This window comes from Agelaius tricolor, unplaced genomic scaffold (assembly GCF_023055355.1).
Source record: "Agelaius tricolor isolate 1412-34295 unplaced genomic scaffold, bAgeTri1.0.p SCAF_2, whole genome shotgun sequence".
NCBI classification, from domain to species: domain Eukaryota; kingdom Metazoa; phylum Chordata; class Aves; order Passeriformes; family Icteridae; genus Agelaius; species Agelaius tricolor.
Window position 1 is genome coordinate 66,228,559 of NW_027269262.1, and position 27,695 is coordinate 66,256,253.

The 27,695-nt window shown below is 38.8% G+C and overlaps 1 protein-coding gene across 1 annotated transcript in view; it reads left to right on the forward strand.

The window, feature by feature from the left end:
• The first annotated feature begins 6,531 nt into the window (after positions 1 to 6,531).
• ZC2HC1A (zinc finger C2HC-type containing 1A) overlaps positions 6,532 to 27,695 on the forward strand; it is a 34,813-nt gene continuing 13,649 nt past the window's right edge. Inside the window, exons 1-7 of the mRNA XM_071421318.1 lie at positions 6,532 to 6,697; positions 18,243 to 18,316; positions 19,032 to 19,148; positions 19,378 to 19,513; positions 22,404 to 22,552; positions 23,342 to 23,441; positions 24,119 to 24,227. Coding sequence (XP_071277419.1) covers positions 6,682 to 6,697; positions 18,243 to 18,316; positions 19,032 to 19,148; positions 19,378 to 19,513; positions 22,404 to 22,552; positions 23,342 to 23,441; positions 24,119 to 24,227 — 701 coding nt within the window. The 5' untranslated portion in view covers positions 6,532 to 6,681. The remainder of the gene's footprint in view (positions 6,698 to 18,242; positions 18,317 to 19,031; positions 19,149 to 19,377; positions 19,514 to 22,403; positions 22,553 to 23,341; positions 23,442 to 24,118; positions 24,228 to 27,695) is intronic.

The following is a 27,695-nucleotide window of genomic DNA, read 5'->3' on the forward strand; positions in this document are numbered from 1 at the left end:
GTGAAAGTATGGACTAATATTTCTGTGTTTCTTGCTCAAGCCTGTGTATATTTGGAGAGTTTTTATAAAGACACGGAAGACTTCCTGCCAGATGGCAAATTAGAAAATAAAATGCAGCATTTTTTCTTTATATTTAAATCTACAGTAATTATTGAAGTAACTCATGAGCAACCATTCATGACCACAAGTAATAATGTTTTACAATCTACTATGTGCCAAATGTGACAAGATTCTTCCATAAGTACTCACATGAAGCTGGAAAGATCAGTGGAGTTGCATCATATGGTAAAATTATTTTTTTATCCAAGCATTTAATTGCATAGCAAAGCAAACTTATACAGAGAAAGCCATCTCAGAGTAGCTTAGACTGAGGGCCACCACATTTGCCACAATTATTTTCAGTTTCCTGAAAACTCCTAGTGTATTGATCTACACTTAAAAAGAAATTGATTGCAATACCCTGTTGAGCTGGGTGTTAGAGAGGCTGGAGCATCAGTTTTCATCCCACACTCTCAGTAGATGTAATCACTGACACATCTTAATACTAGAAAACAACATGGGCATGCAGATATCTAGCATTTGGGGAAAAAAAATCATAAACCATTATAAGGCAGAGGGAATTCTCACCTTGGCCATGCACAAATATTACTGGTAAGAGATAGAGCAAGAAAGGCCAAAGAAACGTAGGAAGTGAGGCTGTGGCTTTGAAAGGAAAAATAAATAGAGACAATCATGGGAGATCAGCTACAACTGGAACAGGCCTGGAGAATTCACTCACTGGGCTCTCTGTTTAACTTAAGGAAAAGTACATCAAATTTAATGATACTTGGATTAGACAAAACTAAATGCTCATCTAAAACTAGATGAAACTTTTAGTGTTTTCTTTCTTTGCAAAACTATTAGGTAAAAATAATTTAAGAAGGACTTCTACTGGCATATTCATGGCTATGTATTCTGAAAGAACTGCAAATGTGCAAATTCAGTCATATCTCACAATGTGATAAGGGGTGATGTGCACTGCATAATCTGTCCAGGTTTTTTGTTGAAGAACAGATGGATCACAAGATCACATTCTCGGAAAGGAGCTGAGTATCTTAGGTGATAAAAAAGGAAACTTTTCCATCTACCCCTTCAGAATATTTTATTCTGAAACAAAATCTAAGTTCAGACAGAATTTCTAGTCTTACCATGATCTACTATGACCTGTTCCTCTGCATAGTGAAGAAATAAGCTATCAAATTACAATATCAATTTAGATTAATTTATAAGGACATTTTAATTTCTTAATTTAAAAAATTTGCCTTGAAGGGTGAAATCACCTCATCTCATTGACAGAATCATGGTTCAATTTATATGTATAAGCTTAATTTTATTCACCATGCAAGGCATTTGAAGGGTTCCAGAAAAGCAGAGTATTTCACCAGCTGGGTGGTGAATTTGCTCATAGAATACATAGATGCACCCAAGTTTTACATGTCTACCTAGCAAAGTCCATCTTCTAAGTAAACATTTAGGAAAGGCAAACACATAAAGTGCTCTGTGGAACTCTCTGGCTTTGCAAAATCAACTTTGCAGCATTGTTTTGTTTCTCAGTAATCTCTCACTTTTGGCTTGTGTTTTGCCTTATTAAACAGATTGTGTCCTAAACCAGCAAGCTGAAGCATGGAAGTGTGTTGGAAAATAAACACAGTCCAGGGGATTTACCAAAAGTCAATTTGTTTCACTTACATATTCTGTATTCTGAATTGCCCTCTTATTTTTTAAGACCTACCCTGCTAGTAGAATTGTAAAAGATAACATCCCAACATATAAAAGATTGTTATACATGTTGCAAAAGCCAATATATGGAAATAAGAAACCAGCAGAGATACTACATCCAGTGATAAAATCATAGACCCTGGTCTTCTTCTATTACTGGCTACTCAGTTTGAGAAGATCTACCCAACAGCTGACAAACAAGAATTTAAACTCATATTTTCTTGGTCCTTTGGGCATTATTATAACTCATTTACTTTTATGTTTTTCAGTTTAGAATCAGCTTTATAAATTGAGCAGTTCATGTTCTGAGAGAGCACAAACTGTTTACTCCAGTACTGCTTACCAAGTTTTATTGTGGTTTCTGGTCTCGTTCTGTCTAATTTGGGACAACTACACCAAACAAAACTATAAAACTCTACTGAAAAAAAATTGAGTAGCTAAAAAGATTGATAGCAAAATCACAATACTCCATTCCTGAATATAAATTCTGACTATAACCCACAAAAGAACAAAAGGCATTCTTGCAGGAATTCAACTGACGAATTATTTTAGTAGGAGAGTAATCATTCTTGTCTGTAGTCCTCAATTAACATTAACTGTAAGAAAAAGCTTATTAAGAATATTTAAATTTTAAAGTCCCCCTGTGCAAGCATATCTGAATTCCCAGAAGCTAGTTACAGTGCAAAGTGTATTAATTAAAATACCACTCTGGGAGATCCTTCTTTATCCAGTGTTCATTATTAACATGAAAGATAGTGGAAAGGTTTTGATTTTTTATAAAGATTTTAGTCATTGTGACAGGGATTCAAATGGTGAAAAAGAGCATTTGAAATGTTAATGAAATTCTGATCATTTTACAGGACTTAGTAGTTTTTTGACACTTCCATCCCAAAGAAATTATTTGCACTGCTTCGCAAAAACCAGGGGCAAGGTATTGTCAAAACTCTGGATCCCGGAGTCTTTTTCTAAAGTGACTGAAGATTTGGAAAAGTACAGTGTAGGGATTTTTCTATATTGATATATACAGGTAGACATATTTATTCCACAGCTCCTCTTGGCCTGTCTAAACTGCTTATAAGATTCATAGCCCATTTCCAACAGCAAACCCCCTTTATTTGGAGTGACTGTTGGACATATGAGTATTTCTAAATGTCAGAGCTATTTGCATTACATTTTCCAAATATATCCTTTACCTTTCCAGGCATCTCTCACATAAGAGGGGTTACATGACAAACAGGGCTTACACACAGGAAATGAGTTGAATTTATTTTTGCCAGTCAGGCTGTGCCAGTCATAAGCATCCACCGATCACAAACAAGCAAAAAGACAACTTTACATCTCAGCAGTGCACTGGGACCTGTGAGGACCATCCTCCAGTCCTTCTGCAAGAGGCCTTGACAGATTCTGGCAGAAAGATTTGGTGTCACTTTGCTTCCCTAAGTTTTGAAATTCAGGACATTTTCAAATCTTAGACCATGACTCCATGTCTCTAGGCACTTGAAAATGACTGACTTATGCAACCAATGATCTAGACAAACCTGTAACTTTTATCTATGCCCACAAACCATAGGGAAAATGGATTTTTCTAATATATCACAAACTCACCATTTATCTCTTGCAACTTATCCCTGTGGGCAGACTTCTTTTTTTACCAACAAAAAATAAAAACCTGTCCCTTTACTGGCCAGCAGAAGGAGACTTGAGTATTTTTGGAAACTGTCAATGTTAGGTGGTCTCTCTACACACCTGCTTAATATCTGAGCAAACCTCAGACTGACTTTTACCTCTCTTCTTTGGAACTTCTGGAGTTTGGGCACGGGTGAGCACGGCTGGGCTAGTGTTTGTATTTCAATTCTTTGAAAAAAGTTCGAGTAAGGAATTTATAGATTTTGGATTTAGGGCTGTGTTTTCCTGATTCTTCTCAGAAACACTCAGGACTCTGAACATTCAGGATGGAAGCTGCTCAGGCTGCATTACTTTTTAGAGGCAAAAATTTCTATCATCATTGCTGACTCCACAAAACAACTGATATGGAAGAGGAGCTAAATATATACTAGTGCCTACAGGCTTACCATAGCATAGCAAATGTAACCTAAGATGTATTCATAGAAACATTCCCACCAGAGGCAAAGAGGTCTCAGTGATGTGATAAGATCACCTCTCTGGGACAGTTTAAGATTCTGATCAGACATGAAATATGAACTAACATGGAATAAGGGTACCATAATAAATAAAGGGTACCATGGTGGCTATGGAAATGGAAAGCATAGCTTCTGAAGTCAGTGCAGAAGAGCTCTATTTTGTTTAGGCTGACAAGCCAAATACTGAAACAGAATGGATGCTAGTTCCCTATAAACGTAGAAAAGAGATAAACAATAAAATACATAAGCCAGAAATAAATGTTGGCACAAGTATACATGATGCTAACTAGCAATTAATAAATTTAGCATGTGGTTTGAAAAAAAATCCTAAATATTATAGGAATATCATTGCATCAAACATTGAGTTTGGCAGAGTAGGTCTACAGAAGGAAATATGGGCTTGGGTTTTTTTTCAGTATGAAGGTGAATTTGTGAAGGCATTCATGTAGCACAGTGGCTGTGATCACAGAGGACTTGTCCCCTGCTCCCCACACAGACACCACAGTTAAAAGACAGCTCCTGTTCAGCATCAGGATCCTTTAAAGCGTGCTGTCCACAGTTACAGTTGCACAACTCATGTTCAGACCCCAGCCACAAGAGCCAAAAGAACCTTTTAGTTTTTCAGCAGAATCCTGCTCTGAGGCAGATATTGGTGATTCACTTGTCTCTTACCCTGGAACAGAGGATACTTTGGCCAGGCAGATCCCATAGACCATATCAACAACAGGGACAAATCTCTACAGACTGTGCCAGGGAAGTTGACAGTTACCTCAGATGTGAACACCACACTGAGACACTTGAAGGTAGGTGGCCTGAAGTTATTATGCCCCTGTTATATATTTATGCCCCTACTTTTAACAAAAAAACCCTGAAATTTCAAAGAGAAACAATAAACAAAACCAAACAAAATGCACCTCTAATAGGAAACCCTTCACTAAACTGAGAACATCTTCTCTCCTCTGGTTTTGAATTTGCAATCCACATATGGAAATATCATGAAAGGAAGTGCACTTCTGATCCACTATCCAAATGGTAAGTTTATCAGGAAATGCCTGCTAGCTATAGGCTTATTTAAGTTCTGTGTCAAAGATTTAGAGTATCATTTAGAACTTTGCAACTTGGTAGCAAACTAGTTACTTCTGGCATGGCCTGTAATTTTATAAGCATAAACTCTAGAGACCAAAGGCAAATCTGAAATGTACTTTTTACTAAATTCACTGGAAAAAATTGCAGCTGGAACTACCATATGTACCTATGCTTTTGGTCTCAAACTATGATTTTAATCATATATTAGTCATGATTTACATGCTGACTGTTTAGCATGAAGCATCTGGATCTATTTGTTCTGCGCTAAGGGGATGCAGAAACGACAACATGACCATAATCTCCAATTTAATGTAGTTTTAATGTATTTGTTTCTTTGTGTTGCATTCACAGATGTGCTGTGATAAGGAGAGTAATTGAGATTCTATGGACAAGTGAATCTGTACCAACCAACTTGTCTAACATAAGAAGAGAAATTATTTGCATGTGCCTGTAAAGACAGCAGTAATTTCTATAAGATTTATTGTACTTTAGAAAAACTTTATTAGTTGCTCACAGCATATTGCCACAAGAAAGACAAATAAAAGATCTTAGGAACTAATTCTAAAATAATGGCTTGAAAAAAGAAATACTGAAATGCTTTGGTTGCTAAAAATGTGGAGACCTTTTGTAAAATAATCAGAAAAATTTCCATATGTATCAAGCATTATTTATATTTACTAGCCAACGGCAATTTAGCAGCACTATTTTCCAAAAACATTCATACTCAAATGTTATCCTGTAGCAGGAGATTCCATCAAGATAACTAATCTTTTATTAGCATCTCTTTCATTTAAGAAAATAAGGGGGGGAAAGGGTGCATTGTCTGCAATTGTTTTCAGGGCATGAACCTGAAAACATTTTTTTTCGCTGTTTTTCCTGTAGTCGCCCTAGTTTTCTCATTAGCAAGGGGACACCCAGTAAGGCCGCACATCAGCACCCATCTGTGCAGCTGCTGGGTGCTGAGGGTGGAGGGGCCCTGACACCATCCGAGTTGCTGCCCATATCCATCCAGAGACGCTGGATGCTTTGCCGACGCTACACGATTATTTCTCCTGATGTGCTTCGCTTTGGTCTTCGTGTTCAGGGAGGGTCATGGAGTCTCCCTCTCTGGAGATATTAAAAATCCACCTGGACTCGTTCCTGTATCACCTGCTCTAGGTGATCCTGCCTTGGCAGGGGTTTGGACAGGATGATCCCCAGAGGTCTCTTCCACCATAACGATTCTGTGATCCTGTATTTCATGGAAGGAGATCGCTGATCACAGCATAATCTCAACGAATGGGCTTCAGGACGCGTCATATCGCACCTGAGTCAGAACACGCCTGGTTTTTGCGGGGAGATGCCCGGACCCGGTGCCCTGCTCCCTTGAGAGCCCAACCAGGGCGCAGCCTAAGGGCGGGTGACATCTCCCGGGCCCGGCGAGGCGGAGCGGGGCTGGCCACCCCCGTACCGGGCAGCGGGCGGGGCGCAGCGGGGCCGCCGAGCGGAGCGGGGTTCGCGATCCCCTCAGCGGGCGGGGCGGTGCCGGGCAGGGGCAGAGGCAGAGGCCGCCCGCCCGCCGGGGCCGTGGCCGCCGCCCGCCTGCCCGCCCGGCCAATGGGAGCGGCGGTTGTTGGCGGGCCGGGCGGTGGCGGCGTTGCCACAGCAGCGGCGGTCGGAAACCGAGCCCAGCCCGAGACGGCGGTCGGGGCGCGCCATGGAGGGGCTGGAAGGTGAGCGGCAGCGGCGGGGCCGGAGCAGCCGGCGGGCGCCCGGGGCCGGGCGGGTCCTTCGTGCTGCGGCCGGGGCGTGCTCTGGGCGGTGGCGGCGGTGGGAGCGGGGCCCGGGCGCCGCCTTGCCCGTTCTCGGAGCCCCCGCGGCCGGGAGTGCTGGGGGCGGCGGGGCTGAGGCGGGCGAGCGCCGCGGGAGGGGCAGCGGGCAGAGGCGGGAGGCGGCGGGGCCGGGCGGCGGCAGGAGCGGGCTCCCCGCGCTTTGTCTCCCCGCCGCTCCGCTCCCGCAGCGGCCCCGCCGGCCCCTCCCTGCGGCGGCCGCGCTCCGAGCCCGCTCGCCGGGGCCCTGCGGGCTGGGCTGGGTGCGGCGCAGCGTACGGGCATCTCTGCCAGGAGCCCGTGGTTGTTTTTCTTTTTGCTAACAGATGGTTAAGGTGGGTGTTAAAATCCGCTTATCGTGCTAGGGAAATGTTCGGTGCGGTGAAGAAAACTAGGTATGAATTTGCTGACAGGGTATTTTCAACTTTAGCCTGTGCCGGTTCAATTAATGGAAACGTTCTTGCTCTCCGAAATGATAACATCATTTTCATCGATGATGTTATCCATCACGATGGATAACATCGATGATGTTATCCAACACGGATATCGGCTTGGAATTCATGAAGTTACAGCTTGCAATCTGAGCATTTTTGTAGGCCTGTCATTACTGCATTTTGCAAACTGCTTTAACCATACTACTTTAAAAAATACCTGTTCTGAAAAACAATACAACACAGTCATTAAGTCTTCCATGCTCTACATCTCTAGAGGTAACTGAGTGCTTAAATAGGAGTAAGCACAAACTAGCCTTTGTTCTTTATCCCTTCTAGAACAGTTGGAGAACTGAAGTAATTTTCACAGAATACCTGTGTTCTGTCTTTAGTAGATTTTACAGTAATCAGACCCTGCTCTTGAGCCTAGTGACTTCATCAAGACTCTAAATTTGGACATAACTTGGCATTAAAATCCCAAGAGCTTTCTTTGATTCACTTGGCATTCTTTGCTGACTGTTAATGCCTTTGAAATTTGAAACATGGTGTCCAGTGTTTATCAAATAATACCTTATCAGGCATTCCAGCTCTCAGGACAGTGGTATGTTACCTCTCCAGAAGGGGAGAGCTTGTCTTAATTTTGAGTAAGCTGTGCATTTGACTGCATTTGAGACTGTTAATCATCTGTAGCACATCTATCAATTGATTTGGCTGTGTGCTAATTTACCAAGCCCAGCTATGCTTGCTGTGTTATGTAAGCTCTAGCACTTTAATTACAGGGGTAGGAGAAAAGTATCTACAGATAACAGCAGAATCCTGAAAAAACTTGTGATTTTTTTCATAAAATTTGTCCAGTTCCTGACTTTGTTGGAAATGGCTTGTATCTTGTCTGTATTTCAGAAGGTACTGGGAGTGGAGGGAACTACTAAATCATAGGTGAAATCTCATGTTTTACTTAACCTTTTCTTGAAAGTACTTTCAAAAGCTAGAGCTTGTCAAAGCATTTTTTCCCTCATGTGAAATTATTCTTCTGAATGCTTGAGATTAATTTCAGACTATCACAGGATAAAGTTATGTCTAAAACTCCAGTTATTTTTGCCTTGTGCACACTCATATTTCACACTGTTATCCACTGTCCTTGAATGCATGTCCTTGAATGCAGAAGTTTTTGAAACTGAAGAACAACTTTTTGCATTTTTATGGGTCATTTTATGCAATGTTTTTATTTTTTTACAACCACCACAAAATAAAATACTTCTCTTTCTGCTTCAAAACATTTGAAGCAAGTGGGTTTGCTTATATTTACAGTTTTTCAGTTTAGGCTGTCTCCGTTCATGTATATTAGCTTAGGCTCAGATTAAGTTTTTGTAGAAAGGTTCCCCTAGGACAGAAGAAATGTAAGCAAAGCCAATAACAACAATAATAAATTATTTCATTGGATATTACACTTTTATTCAGTCATTGCACCATTGGCGACTCAGAAGAACGTTGCTGGTTGCCATCTTGGATTAAATTTATATTTGGATGTGCAATTGCACAGTCATACCCATCTGACATAGAGGTATGGGCAGCTTCTGAAATCTGGCTCAGCCTGCTGCCTCATTATATTAGTGCTTAGTAATGTCATTTCCCAGAGCTGGCTGGTGCAGTAGGTGCTTGGCAGCTGTGCATGCAAGGGTCCTGGTCATGGGGAAGGGCAGGGCTTTGTTGACAGCAATCTCTTGGTGTGTCTCTGATGGTGGCAGACCCTCAGGCTCAAGATGCTTGTCCTGGACTTCCCAGCCTCAGAAAGGTGCTGGTGCTTTCATTTTGTTGGGGATCAGCATTACAGATGAGAGATCTGTTTTACTTCGGTTTATATAAGCATGCTATTAATAAGAAAGAGCTCTACCCAGTTTATAATGATCTTTCCAAAAAGTGGAGAGATGAATGTGTAATGGTTGGCATGTGGAGCTGCATTAATGACATTTAAAAAGCTAAATAATATTTTCAGTGTCACAGTTGCATTTTCTCACTCTTGCAAGTTTAAATGTTCTGTGAAATGGCAAAGTGTGTTTCTATGTCACTTTAAAGTTCCTTCTAAAATTTACTTTTGTTGCTCCTTTAAGGCTGTTGCTCTATTAGGTTATTTTTTATCAGCATTGTTATATTACTAGATTGAGTCAAATTTGTACCTTTAAAGGTTTGTAAAAGTAATGAATGCATACTTCTCATTACAGATGACAAATCTGATATTAAGTCTAAAGTCACTACCTCAACATTTGTTACTTTGCAGCTTGCATGCTGTTTGGCTGGTGTTTAATTTTCATTTAATTTACTGATGAAAATAGAGCCTCAGACTGGGTCTGTCTGACAATGTAGTGATCTCTAAGGTGAGCTTAAAAATCCGTTCATGAGTAGTTCACCACGTGGTGAATCTCAGGACCGTTTTTGATGGATTAACATGTTCTTGTTGCTTTCACTGCTGGATGTCAGGAAAAGCAGTCACACTGACTGGCGTGTTTGTTGCTCTCTGGCTTGCTTGAGTGAGATGGAACCAAGCACTGAATTCCTGACTTCATTTAAACCAGAGCAGTCCAATGGTGATGTTTGATCCGCTCCTCTCCAGTCTGTTGCTTTTTCTGGGAGGATGCCGACAGCAGCTGCTTGAGCCAACTAAATGCTGCTTCCCACACTTGTTCACAGCCCATCCCAGCCTAAGGAATAAGGGCCAGAGGGGCTGCTGTGCCTGAGGGCAGAAGGAATAAGGGGCAGAGGGGCTGCTGTGCCTGAGGGCAGAAGGAATAAGGGGCAGAGGGACAGCTCTGTCTGAGGGCAGAAGCCCACCTCTCTGTGGTAGGTGATGGCAGCGTTTGCCCAGCCCCAGCTTGAGCAGCCAGGGAGGGCTGGTTGTGGTTGGAAGGGCCTGGCTGGCTGCTGCCTTAGGAAATCGCCTGCAGTTTCAAACCCAGAGCTTTCCCTTGCTCATCTGCATAGGGACTGCACCCTGAGCAGTCTGGGTGTGTCCTCGAGGTCTCTCTGTACAGCATCTTCTGCTGAGAGCTGGGGTCTGCGCTGTGACAGCAGTTGTCCCTGGACCCTTTCCTGGCATGGGGAATGTCTGAGATGCCCTGCTCCACCCCTAACAGCACAAGATAGAGATCTTGGGAATTTTATGTTAGTAACGTGACTCTTGAGAGCAAGTGCTTATTCTTGCTTTGTCAGAATTTCTGAATGCCCAAGCTTATTTTTTTCCTTAATAGTGTAGAAAATTATTGGTTTTTAAAACAAAAGTAATATTAATGTGAGTGTTCTTTTCCTTTTAGAGTTGATCTCTGTCTGCCTCACTGGATCCATGCAGCAGCTTCCTTACTTTGGTGGCCATTTTCTTTAGTTCCATTTGACTTCAGAATTCAGCTTTTATTTTTTTTAATAGGTGTGTCATTTGCCCAACAGAAGAAAGAATTTGTTTTGTTGTACACTGTTCTTAAATCAGCAGCTTGGAAACTATTAAAGATTGAAATGCAAAACTGATATTAATGTACACAATTTTTAATAAGTTTTTTTAAATAAGTTATTTGTCTCTGTTAGCCATTAAAACACAAAGATAAATGTGTGTGCACTGAACTGATCCTTCACTGGACATACTTGAATCTCAGTTAAGTGATCTGAATTTGACATTTAGCACTCTATAACTGGTCAAGTTATTTACTCTTTTTAAAGCCATCATGTTTTTATTTTTTAAATTAATAGTTATTTTACTTAAGGAAAAATCCCAAAAGCTAGTTTAGGCTGATACAATATGGATAAGTGCACTACCAGAATATGTTTCACCTTTAAAGGAGAGGAAGTAGACAGGAATGTGTGTAGACAGGAATTTGAATGTTTCAGATTAGTTTCTTCAGTATCTTAGAAGTAATAGATTTTATGCCCTTTTCTATAGTTTTTTTAGATTTCTTGTATTTTTAACTTAAATTGCAGAAGCTAGATTGATCTACTAATTGACTTCAATTGGTTGAATACAGTGGAAAGATGAACATGTTTTACCTGCACACAACATGGTGTGGTTGTCATCAAAAGCAGGTCTCAGTGAAACCTGGTTTCGGGAGTATGGTAAGCACTTAACTGGAGTAGCTGAGGAGTGGCCTTACTTTCTAAAGAAATTCTGAGGGAGGGGCAAACTAGGAATCAATATATTATAAATTAAGTTTATTATCAGTTTTTTTTTTAACACATCATATTTTGCCAATTAAGATTCTGATAAGCCAGCAGACTTAGTTAGGGGTTGCTCTGTCCAATTACACTTGTGTTGTAGAGTGCATAAGCCCAGATTTGCTTTGGGGATCACTATGGCAAAACAGTCTTGGTTTAAGGCTGGTGTGAGAAGGCAAGTCTTTGCCTGACTGCCCTCTCAGTCTTTGCCAGACTGCCCTTCCCCTAATACAGGGGAATAGTGTGTTTATGAAGCCAGAGCAGAGCTGTGTAACATTTACATAGGTTTTGCAGGTCACATGCTTTCTAGTGCTTCTAGTTGATCTTAAAGCTTGTTAATAGAAAGCCAGATGATGTGTATCTGGAATTCAGATCTGTCAAATAGTGCTGCTTGTTCGCCTTTGGTTGAGTTGCATTTCCAAAGGCTTTGCAGGGGAAGGTTTCATACATTTTTCTGGATGACCGTCATGACTGAGTGACTCTCTAAATGCCTGCACATTAACACTCAGTATGGGAACAAATGGGAGCAGTCAGAGGTCTGCTCTCTGTTGCAGGGCTAGGATCTGGTTGGGATCATGTGTAGGTGGTAGGACAGCTCACAGGACTGCAGTGCTGTGGTGGATGAGTACAGGCTCTTCAGGAAGAACCAGCTGGACAGCATGGGGGGAAGTTGCCCTTTATGTGGGAGAGCAGTGAGAATGCAATGGAGCTTTGCTATAAAACCACCTGGAAGTATGAATCAGGGTTAGCAGGCAGACCAGTGTGGGAACGGCTGTTTTGGCTGTCTGGTAGAAGCCACTTGCTCAGGAAAAATAGGAGGTCTCCCTCATAATTGGAAGGATTAGTGTATTCACAGGCCTTGGTGCTCATGAGAGACTTTAACCTCTGAAGAGACTTTTAATCTGCCAGAGGGACAAATCAGTAAGGTGCAAGTAGCTAGGAGGCTTCTGGTATGCATTGATGGCAAACTCCTGACCCAGGTGATAAAGGAGCTGGCAAGGGGAGGCAGTCCTGCAGTACTTCATATGTACAGATGTGTGAGATGTAAAGGTCAGGGGCAGCCTTTCCTGCAGTGACTGTAGGATGGTTGAATTCAGGGTTCTGAGAGGAGGGAGCTGGGTAAATAGATCTCAGCCCCAGCGTTCAGGATTGCAGTCTGTGACTTTAGTGATCTGCTTGCAGGAGTCCCATGAGAAACAGCCGTAGAGAGAGCTGGTTATTTTTAAGGATGTGTAATGTGACTGGCATGTTTTCACATTAAAAGTTACACTTCATATGAGGAAGGAAGCAAAGAAGGACAGACAGTTACAGTAAAAGGTATAGTAAACTCACCATGATGTGAGTTGTGTGTGCTGCTGTTACAATCATTCTTGACTGCATGGAAGTCATTTCTCAGTCACCAAAGAACCTATACAGAATCCTCCTCCAGGCTGTCACTTTGAGGCAATAGGTCTCACCTTGATGTGTTATTTTCAAGAAATGCAAACGAAATTCGCCATCATCAGACTCATTCATGTTCAGTGCAATAACAGGGTTTTTGAAATATAATGCATTTTCATTGTCAGACTGAAAAGCTGGTACAAAAATGTGCAGAGGTACTATGAAAGTCTTTTCAGCTTGAGGGAATGGATGCTACAGTGCTAAGGTGTTATCTTTTGGAAACAGAAGTGACAGGTTTATACAAGGTTGTCAGTGCAGGAGTACAGGAGAATTCATGAGGCTTTCCTATAAAATTGGGAGTAGATAGATAAAAGTAGATTGATTTGCTATTTGTTAGACAATTGTCAAAACTTAGCTGCTTAAAAATTTCAAAATATACAGATGGTTGAATACTAAGAAGCAGGACTTGCTATGATTTCCTCTTCCTCTTTCTTTCCTGCAAACTGCAGAATAGCACAGGTGAGAAGGGATGTGCTTGGTGGGGTAAAACATGCACAGTATCATTTATCAAGCAGACTTGACCAAAGAATAGCAAGTACTGCCTGTTGTTAAGAATTACAGTCAGTGTATTTGCCTTACTTGCATTTTCATTTCAAAATTCATTTTGGCAAAATAATGCAAATTTGCAAAGCTTTGATCATAACTGGAATACTTTTTTCCTACTTCGGTACATTCATATTTCCATTATGTTATTTAATTCTCTTCAAAACTGCTTTTAAAAAAATTAATACTATAAATTTAAAAAAATTAATGCTCGAATTTAAAGGAATGTTCAAGGGTCTGTGCAACCTGGTCTAGTTGAAGGTGTTCCTTCCCACAGGAGGGAGGTTGGAACTAGATGATCCTAAAGGTCCCCTTCCAACCCAAACCATTCTGTGAAGGTTTCCCTACCTGTGTCACTGCATTGGTTTAATTTTTAGGTGGCTTTTGCTTGTAGTATTTGCCATTGGTTAGGCTATAGTTAGTTAGTGTGTTGATTAAAAAATATAATCCAGTTGCTATTGATTATTGGACATATGTTAGAGACTGGGCAGTTCTCAGAGAACCAGATGCTGTGGCTTGAAAATACAGATTCTAACTACTGTGGGGAATGAACAGCATTTTTTTATTGTACTATAAATATGTGGAACTCTTAAGTGACAAATACCTTGCTTTTGGAGATGAGAATGGAGTTATGCTAAAAGCAATAAATACAGTCTAGTAGAAGAATTTGGCAAGCGCTCTTCAAGTGATGACTTTCAATACTTGCAGATTACTTGCTGGTTTCAAATAGTCCCAAGGCAGGGAATTGTACCAGGCTGTTTCTGCATGTTTGAATTCACAGAGGCTTGATGATTCTGATTATCACTGTTGTCTGGCCTAAATAGTTTAGTACTGTCACTGCTGTCCATAAATAAAAGGTTTTGAAGGGCAGTCAGATTTTACTACCTGAGGAAATACTGTTACAAAGTGCAATCTTGTTTTCTGCAATTTGTATCTAAGTTCACCTACGTACTTAGGTATATAGAGCTCTCCAGATGAGAAAAGTGTAACAAAATTTCAGTTATTCAGCAATACTGGAGGCTTCTACTCCACCTAGTGTGAAGTCTATTTACACAACTGCTTTATCTGTAAACATGACATCAAGAACAAGTGACTGTGACAGCTATGGCTGTGACTGTGTCAGATCGAACTTGTATGTATTGATGGGTCCCCACATTGTACTGAGAAAGATAAATAGAACTGGCAGCTTGCCCTTTCTGCTGTAAATCAGTTGTGCTATGTGAACATGAGAGAAGAGAAAGAATGAAGTTGTTCTCTTGAAATCTTGGTTTCAAGGAAGTCTAAGCTTATCTATAATACTGAAAGCACCATGATACATCTGGAGACTGTATAGCTGTACTGTCAGACTTAGTGGTCCACCCAGACTTTACAGCTGAACTTTTAATTTCAAGATCAGAAAGTATAGACAGCTAGACTGTAGCCATACTCAGAAGGGATGTGTGCAGTAACTTGTGTAGGTACAAACCCAGTGATTTGGAAGTAGAGCTGGAGGAGGAGGAGCTCTGACAGGAGTAATTAACAAACATGAACGATAAGATTTATTGTAGTCCTGCTAATAAGCTTCCACTCTGGTTAAGTCAGATACCCAGCATCATAGTAGGTTGTGCACTGTGTTTTTGCCTGAGATCTGGTCTCAGGAAGGCAGTAAATAGGATGTAAAGATCAGCACTTCTGAGCTTATCTTCTGAGCTTATCTCAGTATTCTGTGGTATTCACATAACAATTTTGATCACATTTATCTTTTCTCTAGATGTGTTTTGATTAGATAAACAGTAATAAATATTTCAGTCCTTCTCCAAGTTAACTATATTCATTCATGTTTAATACAAGCATCTAAACTGCTGGTGATTAGCGATACTAAAGCTGGTAAAAAGGAAAAGAAGTGTAGCTGCTGTATGAATAAAATTATTTTTAAAAGCCTGCATTGTTGCCAAATTTACAGACTGAAGAAAATTGCCATGACACTATCTTACTACCAATTTCTATTCTCAGACCAATTTCTCAAGCATATCCTCCTTCTGATTCCTGATTTGAGTGTTCCTTTTTTTTTTTTCCTTAACCTCCTCTCTGCAGTGCATCCCAGATTAGAAACCATTTCAGTTAACTTTTTCAGGAAAAAATTGCAGTAGATATCACACATTGATGTCTTTAAAAAAAATAAAACAAGTCCAAAATTAACTCAATTGCAACTTTCACAATTTTATTCCCATGCCTTAATTTTAAGTTATCAAATTTCATGTGGATAACATTGCTAACCCTTCTGTAAAGGAAGGCTCATGGGCTCCTAGAAAGAAATGTTAAGGTTTTGTGGTTTTGATTTGTTTGGTTTTGGGGTGTTTTTGCTTTGAAAGTGAGGAAAATCACAGAGGAGTTAAGCTGAAGGGGTGAGTGTGCCCCTTCATAAAGGACACTTGGCTTCCCATTTTCAACAAAACTTCAGGAACTTTCATTTCTTAAAAATAACTTCCTTATGTGCTTTGGGTCAGTGATTTGTGTTACACGGGAGGTGTTGGCAGTAGAAATAGCTCTAGGCAGATGTGATTACCTGCCAGCACCAGGGGAAGGTGGGAATGCTGTGAGGAAATCCAGGTCTGTGACTGCAGCTGCACTAAGTGGTAATTGGCATTCCTTGTGCTTTGGTATGTCGTATGTAAATACTGCTCATTCAGGTCAGCAGCTCTCAAGGCTGCTTCTTTTCGTGAGGAATTTAAACACCAGCTCAAATTCTAGAACACAGAAGAAAACTGTGCGATATGAAGCTTCTTTTACTAAGGCAGATATTTGAAAGAATTCTCAGCCAAATTCTTAATCACATACTGTATACCTTGTGTCAAGACCACTAATTCTGATTTATTTCAGCTAATTTATTGAAGACACAAACAGTGTCACTTCATATTTTTTGGAAAATGCCTCTCCCACTTGTTTCTGCAAAGCTGAGGGTTGTATCAGAATGATGTCATAAAAAGAAGTTGAACTCTTTAGCAAAAGTGAGTTTGCAGTGATGTAGGTTATCATTATTAAGAGGGCTAGGGACTCTGAAGAATGAAGTAATAAAATAAACAAATCTGTGCATATTTTGTATTTTTGAGTGGACTAATTGAGAAAAGGTTAAAATCATTGCTGCTTATCCTTCATTCAGATCAGTGGTGAGGGCAGGTTCCCAGCCATATAAGCTTTGTACCAGTGTTGATGAGCTCTTGTGGATTTAAGAAAACAGACCTATGGAAAAAATTTCAGACATGATTTCTTAAAAAAGAGTTTGAAAAAATACAGTTAAAAAACAAGTTCCTAGTAAATCCTTATCACATTCAAGTACACTTCAAATGCAAGAATAGAAAAAAAACAAGATTCATCTGCATGTTTTGCATTTTTCCTTCTTCTCGTACTTGTGTACGTCTAAATGCATAGATATTTAGATGGCACAAAAGAAAACTTGATTAGGCCTTCCATTTGTAAAACTTGGTTACTGTCAGTGCAGTCCTCCTGTGCTGTGGTAAGGACAGGTGTATTCATATCTACATGGAAAAGGTATATAAATTAATTAAAGGTATGGACTAAATGTTATAAACTGCACATGTTCATGCAACATTGCATGCAGTTAGTTACTGGGGGTGAACTTGCTTTAAGTAATTGAAAAAATCAAAAATAGACAATAACTGCTTACTGGTAATACAGATCTCACTCAGTTCTAATTTTTGTATTTGGGCAAAAAAGGTTTTCAGTGGGAACCATGACTGCCTATGTTTTTTTGCTGTGAAGTATTTAATTAAATGATTCATTTTTTAGGACTGGTCATACACTTAGTTAGCAAGTGTGTATGTTTAGATGGAAAACAGTTTTCCACTGGGAAGCTGGGAACAAAAACTTTTCAAATGATTGAACATTGCTATGTTAATAATTTCGTTAGTTTAAGATGCTGCTTCACCTAAAATACAAGTCAATTCAAAGTGGTTTTATTTTAATGTGGTGTAAATAGAGGCAGTTGTATTGTCTGCAATAGTCAAATTGAGTACAGAGAAAGCTACTAGTGCATCTCAAACATAATCCAAATTTACAGCTTCTTTCTTGATGTATACATGATATAAAAATATCCCTGTATTCCTCTGGTATACTACTAGATATAATAGATGCCTTTTATTGGGAAACCCTGCAGTTTTTCACCTCTGCCATGACTCTGATGCATAATCCATACTATATAAATAGATTTGCTTGCATGGGTCTTGATACTTAGACTTGTTGGTCTTTTGTCTGGTTCTGTGGATCTGCTGTATGTCAAATATGCTATTTACATTTTTGTTACCAATGCTTGAATAGCAACATCAGAAATACTTCTGTAAACCATCAGTAATAATAAAAATATACAGTAAAAATAGCATCAAGACTGTTTTCTTTACAAGAGAAAGTGGAAGAGTTTATCTTAGTAGAGCAAAAGAAATAATGGAATGTGTCCTTTTTATATTTGATCCTAAATTTGATCTTTTCCAAAGACACAGAAATACCCACTAAACAGCTTTATTCTTGGTGTGTATTTGAGCTGTCATTGGGACTTACAAGGGATTTTTTTATTTCCATATTGATATGCATCCTTTTTAGGGAGTGGAGTTATGTATTATAAATAAACAGAATTGCTGGTGATGTGTTGCTTGGCCTGACAGCTTCCAAAAGTACCTAAAGACTTTGGTATATTTTTACCTTTCTCGTGCATAGCCTCTGCACAAGTCAAAGGATGTATACTTGTACAGTAACAAATGTTATTATGGCTAAGTGTGTATGAGGTTAGCATTTTTTGAAATAATGTTTTGTCATTAATCAAATTTTCTTAAAGATGTATGTTTTTTTTTAAGGTGAGGTTACAGTGCAAACTGGAGATCTGTTGCCATGTAAGATTTGTGGAAGAACTTTCTTTCCAGCAGCGCTGGTAAGTGGTGTGAGCCCTGTTGTCTTTTAGATTTGATAAGTTGGTATGAAAGTTAAGCAGGGCTTACTATAGCTAAATAAAACAGATCTAGGTGCTTTGTTTTGGTAGGGGTTTTGGTTTCCCCCCACAAGTAATTACTGATTCCATTTGGCTCAGGTTTGAAGCTCCTTAGAAGAGGTTTAATTTTCTTTTAAGATCCCATCATTTTCTGAAATACATGCCTCTAAAAGCATCTTTTCTAGGGTTACAGAATCAATCCTTGTCTTCTGCAGTTTTAAGTCTCAGCTAGTAAATGAAGTGTTTTGTTTGCCATTTCCAGGATTGTCATCTCCATTGCTAATAGAAGTCGGTCTGTCCTTAAATGTGAATATGAATTTCAGACACCTGTGATTTGTTTTGCCACTCAAATGGCCACCAAAAGCTGCCTACCTATCATCAGTTTTCTATGTGCAAGGAGCAAATGTAGATGCCTTCAACTTTTCTTCATTATCACGTGTGGTTTTGTGACTCTCTATATACATCTGTGAATTCCTGTAGTTCTGTTTTAAAGGTAGTGGCTGGCATAAATGCTTGAGGGAAAACAGTCTGAGCTTATTCATCAAGAGTTGGGGTTTTTTTGCATTTTTTTATCAAGAAAGAGGGAAATAATGTGTTAATTAGGTCTGTTTTCAAAACTAATTTCTGTATTCTCCTTTTATTTCGCTTCTGCTTACAGAAAAAGCATGGACCCATTTGCCAAAAAACTTCTTCCAAGAAAAGGAAGACATTCGATTCCAGCCGACAGAGAGCAGAAGGAACTGACATTCCCACAGTAAAACCTCTTAAGCCACGGGTATGTTACAATTTACTCTGAATATGAGCATTTTAGGCATACTATGTATGCATTTTAATAAGACTTATTTCTTCTGGCAGTTCGTGTTAATTAGGTCAACTAAGATTTGGAAGAAATCTTAACTATGATGTTATGTACTAAAATAAGTACATAACATCATTATACATCAACATACATTAGCTTCAAGTAAAAACTTCAAATATAGAAAGCTTTCTTTTTTGCCTCTTAGCCAGAACCACCAAAAAAACCTTCTAACTGGAGACGAAAGCATGAGGAATTTATAGCAACTATACGAGCAGCCAAAGGACTTAATCTCAAAGACGGTGGAAAACTCCCTCCACCACCTCCACCATCATATGACCCTGGTATGTAAAACAGTCAAGTTCCTTAGAGATTTTTAAGTTAATGTGAAGAAGTTTGAATTGAAAAGAAATTTGTTGGAATGCAACATTCACAAGTTCTTGAAGATTACTTACTATCCCTGTGCAGATGCTGGATTGTGACTTTAGGTCTGGCTGGCTCATATCCTGTGTAGATTTCAAAGCACATGACTTTGTTTTTAATGTGTGGAAAGATAGCTGGGGCCAATTTGCAGCTTGCTACTGTCTTGTACACCATAGGCTGGACAAATTGTTTAATACCTTGTTTGTGCTCACAGCAGTAGCAGATTGCCTTTTTGATTAGCTGACACCCACAACATATTTACATTGTGGGAATGCACTTTTGTGTTTTTCAAATGTAATCTCTGCCATTTCTTGCTAAATTCACATTTAGTTTAATGTATCCAGTGTATTCCTTAATGCCTCACGTGTTTTTGGTGTGTGAGATGTGTGGAGTTAGCAAGGGCAGGAACAGTCCTTGGGTATCTTTGAACTGAGACTGGGTAAAGTGTTCAAGCAGTTTGATGTGAATGAGAAGGAAATACACCTTTAATTTAACTTCTGGGATATGATAATAGGCTGAAGAATATATTTCTTCCTCTTGTCCTAAGAGCTAAACCATTTGATTAGCTGAATGGCTATTTTCAAAAGGATTGGAAAAAAACGTTTGCTTCTGCCTGTCTCTGTGGATGTGAAGTGTTCCCTACCCTGTTTCTTTGCAGAAGATGTGTTAGTCCAGCATTGTAATGATGGATTAATTCTAAGAGAATGTATTATTCAGCATTGTGTACTCACAATCCTGAAAAGCCATATAGCTAATTTTTAAAAAGTAAGGCCATCTTAAAGCCAATTGCAAATGCTATGGATAAGAATCGCAGGCTTGATCATGGAAAGAATCATTAATAATCTGTATAGCATACCTATAATCTGTGTAGTTGTACTTGTTAGTCTCCTTGCTTCAATCCTTCAATCCTGCAATGGGTTAGATTTAGGAAGAGGAAACCAGGAATGAAGACACCATGCACAAAATGATCAGTGCATATTCTTCTTACAAATAGAGCAGGAGCAGCTACTGATGCTCCTTTTCTACTCGTCGTGTAGGAGAGTGGGAAGATTGTGAACATTCCATGTGTATCCCTCCTCTCCTACTCAGCTCTGTCTTGGGCACGCTTGTTTCTAACAAGCAGCAAGTCTTTTTCATTTTAGTGGAAAGAGTCTCATATTCATACTTTCTACTTAACTGCTCTGAGCTGGCAAGTATTGCTGCTTCTTTCATCTCCTCTTCCACTTTTTCTGAGAAAGCGCAGAATGGCCTCAGGTTAAGAAGGACCTTAAGTCACCCTGAGCCTGACTGTGTATGTGTACTGCTCTCTTATTTTGATTAATTTTTGTTTTATAAAGCTTACATGGAATCCTAGAGGTTCTTCTGGACAGTATGAGCAGTACTTTCAGAGAGCCAAGTGTTTTACAAAAGGATGAAGATACAATTCCCGATTCCTAAAAGTACATTCATCCTTTCTAGTCTGATACATTTGCGGGCTTTGAAAGTTTTCTGTGGGACCTGAGCTCTGCACTAGTCAGATATAGGATATTGTCTAGGGGCTTTCACAGCTGCTTAATTTTTTTTTCTTTTTCTTTTAGTTCCTTTTGAATAATTTTTGTTTGACTACATAGCTATTACAGTTCTGTTTCTGATTTTTTGTCTCTTAAGGTGTAGCTGTTGCTCAAGTGTTCTGACAGTAGCAGAGCATATGTAAAATAAATAAATAAATAATTGTTGTTGTTACCCCATGAGATTCCCATGCTTCTTCCCATGTCACTTCTCTGTGTTCTTCCTCTGTCCTTAGGTCACGCTTCTTGGGTCACAGTTCATGGTTTGGTGGTCATTACATCATTTAACTTACTCAAAACTGTTTATAAATATTTAAAGGGACAAGTATTTAAGCCTGATCTACTGCATTTGGACTAGTAACATGTAATCCAAAATTTATTTTAGATTTTATTATATCTAATTGTAATTTTGGAGGCAGTGACTGTTGAATTTCATCTCATTTTCTTCAATACATTTCTAAAATGACCTAGAAACACACTAATTCAGCCTGCTTTGGCAGTATCAGTTGTCTGAAACTGTAGTCCAAACATATAATTTTCCAAGGGCACTGTATTTTAAGGTGTGTATTTCCAGCATACAGATGATGTATCTTTTAATATTTTAAGCATTTTAGCCCTTTCTGTTTTTTCCCCAATAAGAGTAATATTCATGTATGTAATACTGTTTGCAATGTGACAAAATTAATCTGGCAGAAGTAACATGGTCACCAATTACTTTCTTTTGCATGTCTCTAGAGATAGATCCTTATTTTGGCTGATTTTCTATTGATTCTTTTTATTTGTTAAATTTCTGATTTTTTTAGTAATGATCACTTGCAATATTGCAGTTAGTATTTCTCAGTTCTTTCAAATTTGTCAGAGGAAACAGATTTGTTGTCTTTTGCTGCTTGTGTGGGAAAGGTTTTAATGTATTCCCATATCTTGAACAAACTGAACTGTTCGTGATTTTTTTTGATTGTTTGTTTGTTTAGCTTCTTCTCTACTTCCTTCCAGCTGATCTCTGTGCCATGTCCCTTTACCTCTTTGGCTACCTTCTCTGCAGAATAGCATCACTTAAAGTGTTTCTGATTTTGCTTAGGTTATTTCTAATCCTCAGCTACTCTTATCCATCAAAAGAGAATATGCTTTTACCTAGCAATCTGTATTTCATTTTCAGATTCAAAAAGCCATCATTTCCCCTGGAGGGGAGGCTGGTCTTTAAAAGACTTTAAAACACTGTCATTTTTAAAACAGATTATTAATGTTATATTTCTGTGTTTTTAAGATTACATTCAGTGTCCATACTGCCAGAGGAGATTTAATGAAAATGCAGCTGACAGGCACATAAATTTCTGTAAGGAGCAAGCTGCACGTATCACTAATAAGGGAAAATTGGCAGCTGATACCAAAGGAAAGCTTCCTACTCGAACTCAGGTGGGCTATAACACTTTTCTTAACTTGTAACTTGCATTCATTGTCAAATCAAGCTTGTTAAGTAGTGTGTTACTTTTAAAAAGAATGAACTATTTTATTCTGTAATTTTATTATTTGCACTCACTGAAATTAGACACTAAGCATGGATGAGGCTTTTGCTTTCTTAAACTGCAGAGATCCACAAGTCAGATGGCAGCAGTTACAAAACGAAAACCAGTCATAAATGTAATTGAGAAATGTGCAAATGACAAGTAAAGATAGCAGGAAGAAAGAGAGATGCAGTTTTTGTAAAGGAAGTTGAATTTCTGTTGTGCTAGTTTCTAAATTCAGTTGTAGACTTGCTTAAGGGGCAAACAAAGTTACCTGACTAGAGGATAACTGACCAGCAGTAGAGTGGCTAATTAGAGGCCTTAGAGGGATTCAGGTGTACTACACAGTATTTTGAATTAATGCAGGGACTGGTCCAGACCACACAGGTGAAAGTAAGATTTGGATTTGAAAGACAAAAATAATTCTACCTTTGAGTATTTGCTTTTAAATTAATTGATAATGAGACTATGCTTTTAATCTTAACAAAGCCACTAAGTTAGGGAATGTTTCCTGCTAGTATCATCTGTAAGTATTAGAAAACAGACTATCAGAAACCATTTGCATGTTCCCATACCAGAAACAGGTTACCTAGTAGGAAATCATCCTCTGTTCTCCCACAGTACCTGAAAGAACTACCTGTTGTGTTATATAGATAGCTTGATTTAATTGCTTAAATTTCTAGGTTGTATTTTGTTACAGTACAAACCTGCTCCAGTTAAGAAGATGCCTTCTGTAGGATCAACACCATCACCATCATCACGCTTACCACAGCCAAGTGGTGTTAGCAAAACTGTTGTAGGTATGAAATGGATGTTATTAATTGTTCCATGTCCTTTCTAAATAATAATTCTCAAACTATGCAGTAAAAATTGATTGTTTATTTGATATAGTGGTCTGTAAAATCTCATTTAAAATAAATTTGGAAGGGGCATTGATTGCCATTTATCTAAAAAGACTCTTGAGCACTTAGGATTCTGGTTTATATACTGGGTCTTTTTTTTTTTCTGAATTGAATATGAAAAATCATTTGGAGTAGTAATGCATGATTGTATCGAAAACTGATCTAGCTCATGCTTAATTCTGTAACTAATTTGTCTGCTGAATATAATCATAAATTGGTGAAAATACATATTCAAGGCATGTATATTAGAATTATGCAAACAGCAGTCTAATTTGGGTTTCAGATATCGGATATCAAACATGTTCTGTTTCTACATAGACTTTTTTTTCCTGAGCAAAGTAATTGAGATATAGTATCTTTTCTTAGAATAAAATACTATATCTCAATTACCTATTTTCTATACATTTCTTGAAACATTTTCTTTTTGTATTATCTTGATACTGACTCACATCTCTGTATTTCTAAAACTCTTGTTATGAATTTTGCAATTAAAATGTTTTTTTAATAAATGGTATCATTGCAGCAGCAAAATCTTACATTTTCTTATATTTTTATGCTTGCTTTTCAACTGCAAGGTGTCTCTTCAAGTAAAGCACTGTCTTCATCTGGATCCAGTGGGAGCAAAATTCAGACATTATCACCAGGTCATAAAAACTCACCGGGAATGGTGAACCCACAGGCAGGGTGAGTTCCATCTAATGTTGGCATTTGTGCTTTATTTCATATTTATGTTGTTCTAGTTTTAGAAGTCTTTGTGGTTTGGTTCACTTACTTTTAATTTTTTTTCCTATGAGCTTTGGAAGTACAGTGTTTTGCATTTATCCTTTATCTGTAAATATAGTTAATGTTTAAGGAACATTGGAGAAGGCAAAGGTTTTATCAAGTTGGTTTACCAACAAAGAAGATCAAGACATAAAAATAAAATATATTAAAAAAAGAGATAAAAATAAAATATATTAAAAATTATAGAAGAGGCAGAAGTACTTGGAGTAATGAAATTTTTCTTGGTAAAAGTGAAGGGTCTCAAAAAAAAGCAGAAAACATTAGGCATAATTTCCTACACTGCGTGGAAATAGAAGAAAGAGGTTTCTGCTGTAGACTACAAGGCAATTGTGACAGGATCTTCTCTCTTAGCCCAAAAGGATGGAGACCTTCTCTTTTCCCTTTCCTAAGAGGCAACAAATGAATGAGCACAAATAAGACAAAACCAGTGCACTTACAGCAGCAAGGAGTGCAATGAAGATTATTAGTGTTCAGTGTAAGTGCTGGTGTGATCAAGGCTGTGACTCATGCTTTGCTGCAGGGGTAGACATTTCACAGAATCTCATAGAGAAATCTGTGGAAGGGATTGAAGAAAAGTAGTGCAATTCTACAGAAGTTTGAGGAGCACTGAGAACACAAAACATAAAAGGAAGTGATTGCAATTATAACATTGATGATTAAAAAAGATGTATTCCTATAAGAATGTGTATCCAATTGGTGAAGACTGTATAATGTGAAAAAAAAAACCAGTGTCTTTAGTTCATGAGGAAGAAAAGGACATTCTGAAAACTCATGGGGTTGGACAGCAATTACACAAAACTAAGAGATTTTTAGTTTATTGCTCTTAAATTTTAAATGAATCTGTCATGCTTCCCTCCTAATGTCCTGTTGGATCAGGATTCAATTCTGTCCCTCCCTGCTCTGTCTACTCATGATAACTCTTTCAGACACAGGTCACATGCAGAGTTCATAAGGTTGACAGATGTCTTTCTTTTTATTTACCCCCTCTCCTGGTGTCTCACTAGTCTTTGGTCAGCTTCACTACCATTTGTAGGCATCTATGCTGTGACTCTCAGAAAATCCCAGCCCCTTATTCACTGACTTTCTTTATTTCTTCATTTTTAGAAGTTGAATTAGCACCTACTGATGAGTAGCAAACAAGCAGGTCTGCAAACCACAGTAGAAAAGTCAGCTGAGATTATTTGAATCTTGATTATTGAATCTTGATTATTTGAATCTTGATTATTGAATGTTTCTGAGTCCAGTAGTGTAACCCAGCTGTCTGGGAAAGGTTGTTTCCTGTTGAACATTCCTAACTGAAGCCTCTATTTGTCAGTGAGGATGCAGCAATTTTGGTCTTCACTTGTCAACAAGGAAGTTCTATGTAATTTTACCAGTCAGTTGTGTTGCAATAAGCATATGAAATTCAGTAGAAAATAAACTTTTGTTCCAGCTATTCCTCAGAGATCAGAGGGGCTGAGTGCAGTTTGGCTTAATTTCTGATTATAACCAGTTAGGCACTGTGGCTGGTTATGTTCAATTAGAACTTTCACAATTCCAGATTCACAAATAATGTAGCTTATTGAAGCAGCAGATCATTGACTCTTGTTAGATTGCTGGTGATAAATGTAGTAGATCTCCAAAATGTTGTATAACTGTTCCCAGCTATACTGTGGATGCAGCCAGAGGCACAAATCTTACCAGAGAGTCATCCCTGCTTTGGGGAGGGGAGAGAAGCAAGACCATTGTCTATGAAGTAAGGTCGTGTTCTCATACTCTAAAAATGGAGGATTTCAAATAGCAGTTTTAGACTTTCTGGAAAAGTGGAGGTATGACTATAGTCAAATATAATTGCTTACCAGTTACTGTGATCCTAGTTGGTGGAGAAGCAGCTTCTTTCTCATTTTCATATTGCTGGGTGAGTTTTTCAATGTATTAATTATCTTTGGATACCTTTCGCTGAATTGGTTGTAACAAAGGCACCACAGATCCCTAATAATTCAGTATCATCCTCCACCCAGGTGAGGGAGCAGTGAAGACCACCTGACATTACTCCTGTCAGCATGTTACCACCTCACATCATCTTCCCAAAGGAGCAGATTTGTAGCAGAGGCTGGTTGTGCATGGCTAAGGTGGAGTGAGGCTGATACCGAGGTCTGGGTGCACTCCTGTTCTTCACTGAGACACCGATGGGCTGTGAGACCTCTGCCTCACCCCAGGCATCATTCAGCTGTTAAGCCTTGCTCCAGCCCAGTGCAAGATAAGGAGGTGGCTCAGCTCTCATTTTTGCTCAAACAGCCTCATGAATTCTCCACAAACTCACAGCATCTCTGTACCTTGACATAGTAAGTCTGGCAATTTTCCACAGTTGCTTACTGGACTTTGTTTTCAGTAGTCTTCATTTTCTCCTCTGTTGCTTGGAGAAGAAACTGTGACATGAAGCCAAATAGCAGCTGGGGAGATGTTTGCCCAGGTTCTCCCTGTTTATGCATTCTGCTAAGCACAAATAGATGGCTTCTGGCTGGCACACCTCTCAGATAATGATCTCTGCTGAAAGACACTAAGTGTTAGCTTGGCTTATAACCTCAATTGCCTACACAATTTCCACATTTAAAGAGTATGGGTGTGATGAATGTGTTTCTGCCTGCAGTCCTTCTAAAAAACTTATTGTCTTCTGTTTTCCAACTCACCCTTATGGCATTTGCTGCTCATACTAACCAATCTTCCACAGGTGGCTGTTACATGTGCCTTGTTCCTAAGTGTTGTATCTATGACCTGGCATTTCTTTTTTTTTGCTTCATTGTGTTCACTTCTGGTGACAAATTTGTCAGAAGTTATATTGAAGCAAAGAGGTGTAGGAGCCAGTTACATCATGGAAAAGTTAGGTTTGTTGGATTGGTCACTGGTGACAATTTTGGCCTTAATCATCTCAACTTCTGCCTTAGTATTGGGGCATGAGGGGGAAATACATTGGGTTCTGTTGAAATACCTACAAAATTATACCAAAGCTGGGATAGAGACACTAACAGTCAATGTCCTGCATGAGAGTGAAAATAATTAATACTGCAATGACAGATTCTTAACATTAAAACATCTTATAATTTAGGGTATAGATAAATGCAACTAGAATTACTTTCTAAAAACTTCCGAACATTACCCTTCAGTAGGATTAAATAAGATTTATTTCTTTTACTACATTTATTTACTTCATTCTACCAGTAGAATGAAGCCTTAGTGTGAGATCTGGGATTCTGTTACACTGAAGTCAGACAGAGCTTATGCTGGAGAATAAGTTGTTGTGCTCTTTTGAATTGTTAATGAAGCAATTTGCTGAGCAGTGTTGTGTGGGGTTATTTTTAAGGGCAATCTTTTAAATGGAATGCTAGGAAA